At 41.6% G+C, this 11,526-nt stretch overlaps 2 protein-coding genes across 4 annotated transcripts in view; both read right to left on the bottom strand.

Moving 5' to 3' along the window:
* The window catches only part of gkup (glucuronokinase with putative uridyl pyrophosphorylase), a 13,695-nt gene extending 7,071 nt beyond the window's left edge, over positions 1–6,624 (bottom strand). Inside the window, exons 1-12 of the mRNA XM_008305334.1 lie at positions 6,470–6,624; positions 4,610–4,716; positions 3,961–4,005; positions 3,692–3,845; positions 3,536–3,607; positions 2,990–3,078; positions 2,705–2,861; positions 1,344–1,421; positions 839–930; positions 579–684; positions 418–497; positions 258–326 (exon numbers count right to left, since the gene is read on the bottom strand). Of these exons, the coding sequence (XP_008303556.1) occupies positions 258–326; positions 418–497; positions 579–684; positions 839–930; positions 1,344–1,421; positions 2,705–2,861; positions 2,990–3,078; positions 3,536–3,607; positions 3,692–3,845; positions 3,961–4,005; positions 4,610–4,716; positions 6,470–6,526 (1,106 nt within the window). The 5' untranslated portion in view covers positions 6,527–6,624. The remainder of the gene's footprint in view (positions 1–257; positions 327–417; positions 498–578; positions 685–838; positions 931–1,343; positions 1,422–2,704; positions 2,862–2,989; positions 3,079–3,535; positions 3,608–3,691; positions 3,846–3,960; positions 4,006–4,609; positions 4,717–6,469) is intronic.
* A 131-nt stretch (positions 6,625–6,755) lies between these two features.
* usf1 (upstream transcription factor 1) overlaps positions 6,756–11,526 on the bottom strand; it is an 11,365-nt gene continuing 6,594 nt past the window's right edge. For all 3 annotated transcript variants that reach the window (XM_008305331.1, XM_008305332.1, XM_008305333.1), the window contains 5 exons: positions 10,748–10,835; positions 10,563–10,621; positions 10,378–10,472; positions 9,441–9,569; positions 6,756–8,460 (listed from right to left, as the gene is read on the bottom strand). In XM_008305331.1, coding sequence (XP_008303553.1) covers positions 8,371–8,460; positions 9,441–9,569; positions 10,378–10,472; positions 10,563–10,621; positions 10,748–10,835 — 461 coding nt within the window. In that variant the 3' untranslated portion in view covers positions 6,756–8,370. The remainder of the gene's footprint in view (positions 8,461–9,440; positions 9,570–10,377; positions 10,473–10,562; positions 10,622–10,747; positions 10,836–11,526) is intronic.

Below are 11,526 nucleotides of genomic sequence, written 5' to 3'. Positions count from 1 at the left end.
GTTACTTTTACTTAAGTAAATGATCTGAATACTTCTTGTACAACTTCTGATCTACTTTTTGATTGGTGAAGACAGCCTGGATGTTGAATGTCAGCACAGGATTTTCTACAAAGTGTTCCAGCACTGAGGAAAATAACAGCAGGAGGTACAGAGGATACACCAGAGCTCAACTTTTTTCCAAGATGCGAGCTGCTTCTGCACAGCACCACAGAAACACATCTTCCTTTGATTAACAGTGTGTTGCAGTGTGATCTCACCCTTGTTTGGAGCAGAACTGGTAGAACTTCTTACATGTAGCCTGCAGCAGCCGCAGACCTCCCAGGTACCTGCAGCGAATAATGAAAACAAAGATGTAAAAATCCTCTGTATTCCCACCTCTGTCCTCAATTTTTAGCTCTAAACTTGGTGCATACACACCCTTCCTTCCTGCTGATACAGAACAGATCTTGCAAGCTGCCAAACTCTGTGGGGTCATTGAGCGGATGAGGGACCAAAACCTGCAAAAATTCACATGATTTTAGCGCAGCAGGTCCAAGATAAAACGGTGTTTCATACATGTACGAGCATGTTTGTGTTACCAAAGTGTGGCTCTCCACCAGAGTGACTTCAGCCCAGAAGTTAGAGATGGTCATAGCGATGGTTTTCCCGTTAAAGCCATCTGAGGGATTCCCCATTAAGCCGACCCTGTGAGTTACCAAACATGTGGAAATTAGTCTTTAAAAGTGGTGAGTTCTGACACTGATGTCGAAGGGAGAGGAGGCTTTTATTTGAAAACTGGATGATCCACAGTAGCCTGAACTAAATTGTATGGAGTAAATGTGTGTTGCTGTGTTCTTACCTGGCATATGAGCGGCATGTGATTGGTACAGCAGAGCTGTTGTGTTGCTTAGTGGAGTAGTGGGTGAGCCACTTGGTGTAGTCTGACAGGCCCTGAGACGTCCACAGCAAACATGCAATTAGATTAAATTTATTAGAAAAAGGCAATAAACCACATTAAGTGCATATACAAATCAGCTGCAAAAGAAAACAGCATCCTAATGCTGTTCAGGGACTGGTTGGATTACCCCAAATATTAGCTTTGGCATTAACATCATTAACCTCCTTATCGCCTTTATCCTACTGGACAGTAATTCCTTATTTAATAAAGCTGCTTTGGAGGCAAAAATGATTCAATTAGCAAAATTAAGAAAAGATTTTCCTTATGTGTAATCTCATCAAAATAAATTAATAATAATCAGTCTCAGGCCTTCATCTCTGGCTTTTGGATCTGTGAATCTTAAGAAGCCGATGCTGTGTGGAAATGACACAAACAACAGCTGCTGAATTGAGGTAAGGATACAAACCACTTGTCCAATGAGCTGGAAGCCGGTGGGAAGCTTCATACCAAACACATCGAGCTGCTTCTCATTGATGAGCCACTCCTGAAGAGGAAGGAGCCATAAAAGGTTATTACTTTATTGATTGGTCATAATGTGCTGATGTCATTTAGAATGGGTGGAATAGAATTACACACAGCCTCAGTGAGTCGAACATTGAGCTCTGAGTTTGTCTTCACAGTGACAAGCAAAGTCAAAAAATAAAGGGAACTTAAAGGTGCAATAAGCAAGATTTTGAAAAGCAATATATTGGCAAACAACTATCTGCTATGTGAAGCTGCAGTGGAGTAATGTAACTTTTAGCAGAGTATGACGTCACACTCCCTCTGTTTGTGCTGTAATCTGGGCTTCTTTGTTCTATGTTTGGTAGCTGCAGCTCTGTACAGCTCTTCATGCACCTTAGTGCATGTTAGTACATGTGAGTCCCTCCCTTTGAAACTTTGCTCCTAAACAGGTTCTAAAAAGACTAAAAGTGACCTCGAATGCAACACTGGAAAATATAAACTGCAGTCCAGAGGTAGAAAACAAAACAAAACATTTTATTTAGGCTATAACTTTGCTGCATGTCATTTCTACACAGTGTCTCTGCTGCTTGTTCTCTCCTCTGCTACTCCTTCTCTGCTATGAATGTTTCCACTTGGACACACGTGTTGTAAATGAAAAGTGAAAGGAGGTCTGAGATGCTTGTGCTTTATAGGGACAGTCCAGTGGCTCAGTGTTGCATACAGAACCTTAAAATCAACAATGGTACGTGTCCACCAAGGCCGTTTTAAGCACAAGGGTTCGCACCACTTCCCACTGCTGGACCCTTGATGGACGTACAACTATCCAGTGACAAGAACCATGATTGAGAGGTTCTCGTCAACAGGAGTCTAACGGAGGCTTCACCCTAATTCAGCCCCGAAAACATCAGCTGCACCTGATTGGGCGGAACCTTCAACCTGAGGCTGCCTGCTACTGAATTTTAAACTGGACCAACACTGCAACTCATTTGATAACTTTTGCTTGTATTACGAACACCGTTCACCGTCTCGGTGTCTTGTCCTTAGGGTGAACCAGTAATGGCTCCTTAAGGATATCAGTATCTGGAACTCCCAACTAGTCAGTCAGAACTAGTGAAACCTCTTGGATGAGAGGTGGAACGTCTTCGAGGAACTCAAGCAGGTCCAGTTGCTACGATTAATCTACGAGAATAACTATGACCTGGATGACTGAGAATCTTCACAGACGTCTTCATGTTACGTGAATTTGAGGAGCTTGAGGAGTGTAATTAAGTCTTGCATGACATAACAAGAACAATACGAGCTGCTTCGACGTCACTTACGAACCCAGAATCGCCCGAAGGACCTGTTTGTGGCTTGAGGCAGCAGCCTGAGGAAGTCGGACATGTAGGGCAGCGTGTCTCTCTGGATGCAGTAAAACACCACGCTGGCCAGACGGGATGTTGTCGATCCGTCCTGCGGTTTCTCCAAGAAGCGAGTTATCCTGGTTCAAACAAACCACAACCAATTAAAACCCAATCTGCCACACGGTCCCATGTACCAGTTAGCTTCAGACACAAGCTCAAATGTATCTGCTGTAGGAATCCGTCTCGTGTGGTGGATGAACTTCACCTGTTGGTGTCAGGGCAGACCTCCACGATGCCCCTGGAGCTGCTTTTCTCACTTTCTTCCAGCTCGTAGTATATCATGAGCTCTCCTGGCTGCAGTACAGACACAAGACACTGGGCTATTAGGAGTTTACTCAACATTCCATCCAGCAAAATCACTGATTGCTGAGCTGACTAATTTGGCTTTCACTCTACAGAAGCTTCAGCAGCTGTGTGCACGATAACACAACAGAAATTTGAAGGAGTTCGGGCTGCTGTAATTAAACAGCTGCCTCCTTGACCTGAGTAGGCGGTCGCAGATAATGACACGGCATTTGAGGGTTAATAAAATTTGCTAACTTATGTATTTTTATTCTCCTGGCAACAACTTCTTCATCAATTATTTAACTACAAAATCTGCAAGTGCTACCACAGCCAAACTGGTAGAGAATCTTTTATGATGAACATCCTGCAGACAGATTTGATGATATATATGTGCATGAAAACACAAAGTCCTGGTGCATGTTTGTGTCAGTGTAACTTACATCTACGTTGAATGTGAAAATCTCACCTTTGATCTGAAGAAGCGAATAACTTGAGCGATGTCAAAGTTCTGGTCTGCACACAGCATGTCTCCAGCGATCTGCTCACACAGAGAAGACGGTCTAATTGTACAACAGACAGCGGTGGGAGTGACTAAATATGATCACATGCGTGCACCACCTACCACCATGATGTCGTCCTGCAGCTTGCGGCTGCGTATGACCAGCTCCAGGTCAGCCACGGCACCGAGGCGGTCCTCCAAAGTAGTGCTGCCATCATTTATCACATTTTCCACCGGGAAGTCATTAGCCGTGGCCCAGCGCTCGTAGTGCTTATACCTGCTCGGTGGAAGAGAACAGGAGCAGAAGGTAAACACAAGCAGCTTTGACAGCAAACTGTGGAAAGACTGTGAAATTAAGAGCAGCTGGTTGATTCAAAACAATCAGAACTCACTTGTCTGCATTGGTGACCAGGTACACTTCAGTGAAGAGCTGTCGCCTGGAGACAAATCACACATGGCAGTCAAGGAATCACTATGTTTTAGAGCAGGGGTCTCAAACTCACGGCTCGTGGGCCAATTGGGGCCCAGTGGACGATATTTTGTGGCCCCCTACTTAGCATCAAAGTTTAACGTTAGTCTGGCCAGTGTGTTCTTCTCACACGCACCTGTGTGAGCCGTTGCCCTGGGCGTTTTATAGTTTTTGTATCACTTAATAAGTCAAAGTGCAGGTCTAAACTTACTGATGAGCATCTTCAAGCCATACTGAGGGTCTTAAATGTTTACTCCCTCAAGGCAAATGTGACTCAGCTGTGTAAGAGGAAGCGCTGCCAAGTCTCTGGCAGCAAGGAGGAGGTAAGAGAAGCCTATGCTCTGAAGAACCTTTCATGTTCTGAATTGTTATTAGTAAAGATTGAGAAGATTGGATCAGTTGTACTATTTTTTGGATAATTGAAACCCTTTTTGGGGGGAATACTTAATGCAACCTCACCCAGACTCTTACCTCCAGCGGCCCCCGGGTAAGTTGAGTTTGAGACCCCTGTTTAGGAAATCAAAAGATCATGAGAAATTAGTCCTGTCCACGTCCAGGTCTCTCTTACGTACATGTTGACAGTTTCCCACCAGAAGTCAAGGATCTTCTTCCCTCCAGTGCCAGGAAGCAGAGCCTTGGGTACCCCGGTCAGGTGGCTGTACAGGCCTGTGTCATCATTCTGGGATGGAGAGGATTCACACACAGGCTTCACATGACTGGACTACACAGTGTCAGTGTGACACAAGGCTAAACATGCTGCTTTCTAGGACATGAGTTTGGTTCTAGGCCTAAATAACAGCTATTTGCTCTGTATTAACAACGTAGATAACTCTGTAATAAACTATTTGAGGTTTATTTGCTTATTCACAGTATACAGTCAAATTATTCAGACTTACCCTAAGTTTAGCTCTTTTTGGTTTTTTTTTGTTTTTTGTTTTTTTACAGATTTTTTATGAAACAACACTTATTTTTCTGGTTGGAAATGACATAAACAAGTGACAAGAGACATGATGTTACAGGTGTGAATGATGAATTTGAACTATTTATGTTTTTTTTTTTTATTTTTTTTTAATGTTTTTACCAAAAATGACATCTCTGAATTATACATATTTCTCAGTAATCATAATAAAGCCTATATTCCAAACAGTTCTTGCTAACAGTCTTTCTGCATGTCTCCTCTGGGGTTTCGTTCCCTCTTTGTGATGATCTTTCAGGGTTAAAGGCTTCCTCTCATCCCTCAGGTCTTCAGCTCACTGCACAGACTCTCGACAGCATTCAGGTTTGGTCGCTCCAAAACGCTCATATTGTTTTCTGATAGTTATTTCTTCACCACTCTGGCTGTATGTTTCCAGTCACTGTCTTGTTTGAAGGTCCGATGCTGCCCAAGGCCAAAGTCTTTCCCAGAAGGTGTTGAATTCTCACCACCATGCTAGATTGTGGTGACGGCGTTCTTGGATTTTAATGCTCTTTCTGTCTTTCACCAAGCCAAAGCCACGTCCTTGTGACCAAACAAGTCCATCTTCATCTCATCTGACGACAGAACTGAAGACCCAAAGCTTTCTTTTTTGAAGTGAAGTCTTTCTTGGTCTTTGTTGATTGAGATCATCCTTGTTCAGTGTCTGCATGAATATCTAATTGACATGTTGCTACCACAACAACTCAGATTCATCAGGATATTTTTTGTTGATGTGATGATTTTCGGATTCTTAAAAAATAAACAGTGTTATTCAAAGCTTGGCATGGCTATGAGTAATTATGGGTTTAATTGTGTGTGTCAAGAATGCTCAAATCTACAAACAACAATAATACATTCGATTAAAACCAGGAAAGTTATGCACTTGGGTTTTAATTAATGCAAAATGGAGCTACTGGTGACATTTCACAACCCCGGGATCATGCAAGGACTCTCAGGGCTCAACACGCCCCGTTCTAGGCTTTAGTATTGGACACGCCAAACGTAATGTAAGAATCTGGCTCCGTTATCTTATCTTTCTTTCTCGGTAAACACGCTAAATTAATAAACCGATTAAAGCTGTCGTGTCAAGCATTAGATAGCCAACAATGATTCGGCTCACACTTTAAACCAAAAAACTAGCATGTAATTTAATAAAATCTCAACTTTAAAGAAATTCTTATGTTGTCACAAAACCACTACGCCCTGTAGGGGGCGGTGGAGACCAGCGTGGGGCAATGATGGAAAAATGTTATTTTATGGAAATGACATGATGGTTTTTCGGTGGAGTATGAGCCGAATGCTCCAGAGTACCGTTATTAATAACAACATATCCGTAGTGACAACCTACAGACACAAACACAGCCTGCACGTAACGCAGCGATGAATTAGCAAATCCCTCAATCCAGATCTGACCGCTTCACAACTGACGTGAACTTTGCACTTCTCCAAGTTGTTCAGCAAGATTCAAGCGACTTACCTTAATTTGTGTCTCCAAAACGGTCCCATGACCGGCTACCAGCAGTATACAGATCATTGGGGGAGGCTTAAATATTTCTGGTGTTTCCTTAAAGTGTACAGGACCAGACGGCCAGCGGTTCAGAAATGCCTGCACACAGTGAGTCAGCTGGAGGTTCAGTCAGCTCGCGTCAACGGAGAGATGTGGTTCCGGAAAGACCCTTCAAAATAATACACCACCGGTCAACATGCACAGACATTAAAAGACAGGGAGATGAATGCGATAAAATAAAATCAGTTCTTCATCGTTTAACCAATTTATCAACTTTAATAAACACAACTGGAAGTGGTTTATGACATATAGTATATTATTTGATATTTTTTATTATAAAGACATACATAGCCTACCTACAATGCCATGCTCACCACCTCCTGCTTACTTAGTTAGTTACATTGTTGCAATGTAATTATTGTCCCCAATGAGGCTTCATGTAACATAGAAAAATACAAAGCGAAAAAAAACAAAATAAAAGCTGGACTATGAACTGGATGACAAACTTGGTATCAACTGGTCAACAGATAGACTGAAGGAATACGACGTTTGGAGACATTAAGAAGAGTGCTTTTGATACAGAAATGACTGCAGAGGGCTGTGCTACGAAGCAAGTTTGACAAAAAACAGAATTTCTTTGTGTAAGCCGGCAAAGAGATAATGGAGATCATAATCAGCTTTCTATGCTGACCCAGGCTTTCTTCACGGTCTCTTTTTTTTCCCCCCCACACGAAATGGACCAATGATGTGCCACCTACCTAATTCAGAGGTTATAACTTGAGTCATAATGAAGAGCTATGAGGAGTAGAAAAATGCATCACGATAAAAAAGCACCGTCACTGCAAATGATGCACGAGAGGAATGTGGGTAAAAAAAAATTGTTAATCGTTTAAGTTAATACATTTACTCTACCGATCAATGCAGCTGTTTCTTTCTAACATACAACTGCACATTAGCATTCATTTAAACACGATATTCGACAAGTGCGTTTAGGTCTGACACTGTCCCATGAAGAAGGATCACTAGTTTTAGGTTAAAAAAAAGTGAAATCAGTTTTACTTTACTGAATTTTCTTTGTAAATAAGCTCATTATTTTTCTAGTCTGTTGTCTATTAGCTGCAGTACCATCAGTGTGAAACGGACTGGGCAGCAAATTAGGGTCAAAAATAAAAATGTATTTATGCATTTTCTGCATCACTTGAATGCATGTAGCGCACATACGCAGCAACACAACAACACATTGTGCGACACTAGAACTGCAGGGCTTCGTTCACTGATTTACAGCTCAGCGGATTTGCTGATACAAGAATCTGTATCACTCAGAGAGAATCAGGAGAAAAACAACTGATGCTTCTTACAGTCAATTTCAATCCCAAACTCTAAACAGAGCCTCCTCCATGACCGGCTGAGTGTAGCATCAGTTACCATGGTGATTTAACAGGTGAATACAGAGCCACATTCATGACAGGGAAAATTCTGGCCATTAATCTTGCTTCGTATTACACAGCTCGGAGGTTAGGAAAAGAAACTGGACACGAGAAGCTGGTCATGTTCTGAAGCTTACTGCACTGGAGGCTTACTAACAATCATGTTTGTTGAGGGAGGCATTCAATGAGGGCTTTGCTAAATCAGCGGGACTTGTGAAGCAGATCTTTCGTCTTTACGTAATGATTGTATTGTAAATACTATGTAAAAGATTTCAATGTTGTAAAAAGCTTCAAAAACAACGTTGGATTTGAATATTCATTACAATATTCAGTTATTTCCCCTATTTCATGCACGCTCGATCACATATAAAGTATCTAAACGCATTTCAAGTACTCTTTTGGCCCATGTGTGGTTGTCTTCAAATACCCGTCGGCAACAGGCTTCTACTGGGGGTCTGTGCTGGATGATCCCACAATGCCATGCTGTCGCAAAAGATTTCTCAGGATCTGATTCTTGGACTTCCAGTCTTCCACCTGAGCAACAGCAAAACACACACAACACAACAGACATTCAGTAAGAATAAATAGAATGTAACGGCTGACTTAGGACTTTGTACTAGGAATGCAAAGATCATGACTAAGATACGTGTAGGAAAACTGGGATTTTATGAGAATGTAGCTACTTCATTTCTTGACAGTGGCGCCCATGAATCTGGATTGAAAAGTAAACGAAATGCATTTACAGCGAAGGCGAGAAACATGACTGATTAAATGTCGGCCAAAAAATAGGACTTGTAATAATTTTTGCCAAGAAATCTGTCTTTGATGTGTGCTGCAGAATTTGTTGCATATTGAGAAAATATACATTGACTGAAACAAAAGATCTGTTCCTCATAACTGTAAGCTCTGACTTGAAAGCAGCTCTAATCATTAACTTCAACTTTGGAGAAAAACAGAAATTCCACATGAAACAGATAGCACCTGAAATGATCTGATGCCCAACATTTAGTTTCTAAAAGTGACTTTCTGCAGCCTTCCCAGGACTTACAGTGTAGTAAACAGTAGACTTCTGACTGGACAAACAAGAAATGTTACGAGACATTTATGGGCCAAGCTATTCAATTAATTCATCAAGATAACCAAATAGAATAATCCTTAGTTAGATCATCATGTTTGGATTGTGACTGACATGCTGTTAACAGACCACTTAGGACAGGGATCTCCAACTCTGGTCCTCGTGAGCTACTGTCCTGCAGGTTTTAGACGTTTCAGTACTGCAACACACCTGACTCAGATTAATGGATCATTAACAGACTTGTGTAGAACTTGACAGTAGCTCACGAGGACCGGAGTTGGAGATCTCTGACTTAGGAGTTACTAAAGCTGGACTAGGTTATCTGTGTGTGTTTCCAGGCTGAATTTCTACAAAGGTCAGTGTATAAAGGTCACAAAGTGGAAAAAGTAAAGACACTTGACAGCTTCAGTGGTTCACCGTTTAGTACACGCCATCGTACCTCCTGTCTGAGCAGCTGGTTGTCAATCCTGAGACGATCCAGAACACTGATATCTTCCCCCAGCTTCAGGTTGCTCTGTCGAAGCTCCTTGATGTACTCGCAGGCTTTGGACAAGATCCCCCCTTTACTCTGAAACACAACACACAATGGTTTAAAAGAAGTTAAGATGACAAAAACAACTACTTGCCTTTTGGCTGTGCTCACAAGAACATGTTCACATTTTAAAACATGTAACATTTACTGTTTACATGGAGCATCGACACTCCTCCTGAGTTCAACAGAGACCTTCTGAAACGCTGCTGACCCCGATATTACAGACCAGCATGTTTGCTTTCTGACTGGGTCTTCTCTGTCCCTGATTCATTACGCCCCTATCACATAACCTTTTCCAGAAGAAAAACATGACATCAGCTGTGACTACCAGGAACGGTTTCACTACTTTGTCGATCCAAGCAAAGAAATCTCCAGCCTTGCTTTCAATGATAAGCAGAAGAGAGGTAAATCCCTCAGCTTTCAGGCTCCTCTGATGCGAGACACAAGCTTTCAGTTTGGGCTTTTTACTTTAAAGATTAGGCTTAGACTGCTGGGGGACTTCCCATGATGCACTGAGCACCTCTCCTTCTCTCTCCATACATATATATGTCACTATTGCCTTTGCTTCACTCTCTTCTGTCCTGTTGCTTTGTCATGCGTGCAGGTATCGCTGCTCCCAATATTGAACTTATCATCACTGTTGTTCGTTCTTTATATTATATCATTGATAGATTGCTTTAAAACAGCATTTTAAAAAGAAGTGAATGTTTTTTACATCTTTATCTTCCAGCATGAAGGTTTTTGCAACAAACTGCTAACAGAGAATAACAACGTTCCTCTTTATTTTTACTGCGAAATACAAAATGCTGTCCGTGTCTGCTGACAGAGGTAAACAAACACTCACCTGTCCTGTCTTGGTGTAGTCAACGTTACAGTCTGGGATGGCCTTTGAAAGCTGCACAATCCAGTTGTTGATCTTGTCCCTGCGTCTGCGCTCAACTGTTGAAATAACAGTTCAATTTGACACTTGACACCATATTGAAACATCTCTGCCAAACAAAAGCATTCACACTGGATATGTGCACCGACCTTCGTTGTGCTGGGCTCGCCGTTTCTCATCTCTCGAGGCCCGAGGAGCCTCCTGCTTTCTAGAAAACAGAACAGAACCAAGATAAAGTCAGCTCCACTTGCTGGAGGCAGACGAATTTCAATTAGATGAAGATAGGTATTTTTATTTAAATACGATCTGATTTTGTAAATCATAATGTAATTACGCGATGTATGGCTGAGTGCGAGGTGCGATTGTCCGCTGATTTGATCCTGTCAAAACCTCCTGGGGTGACATCATAACATAAAGCTGACCTGTAAAACAAAAGCTTACTGTTAGTTGCAGAGATAACGCAGGAGTAGGCAACGGACATCTGGTAATGCACACACTCAAATTCAAAAAAATGTAATTAATGACTGAATATTAATCAAGATTACAGGCAATTTAAAAAACAAAAAGATCCTCCTTGTTTGGAAATGTAAAAATTTCTTTCGTTTATTCATAATTACTACTGAAATTTAGTTTTCACAAAGTAGGCGTCAGCTGAAGAGAAGCTGTACAGTATTTTATGAGGAATAACACAAGATCTAACACAATGTTCTCTGTACGCCTGCCTTGCCACAGCTACAGTCGTGGAAAAAATGATTAGACCAACCTTGTTGTCTTTAATTTCTTGTTCATTTTAATGCCCGGTACAACTAAAGGTACATTTGTTTGGACGAAAAAAAATATATATATATTTACATCTAGCCATGTTCCATGGTTTTCTTGATAGTAACCAAAATCATTTCTGTTCTTACATTAATAGCTACGGCATTGTACTGCCAAAAACAGGGCTGTTAGACATTCTATGTTTTCTTTTCTGTCTGTTTTAGTCACATGATAAACACAGGAGTTAGTACTTGATTGCATAACCACTGTTTCTGAAGACTGCAGCCATGTGTCTTGGCCTGCTCTCCACCAGCTTCTGGTATTGTTCTGCTGTCACAGCAGCCCATTCCTGTT

Source organism: Stegastes partitus, unplaced genomic scaffold, assembly GCF_000690725.1.
Source record: "Stegastes partitus isolate 25-593 unplaced genomic scaffold, Stegastes_partitus-1.0.2 Scaffold2477, whole genome shotgun sequence".
Lineage (NCBI taxonomy): Eukaryota > Metazoa > Chordata > Actinopteri > Pomacentridae > Stegastes > Stegastes partitus.
Note: the sequence above shows the minus strand (reverse complement) of the source record. Positions and strands in the feature narration are given on the sequence as shown.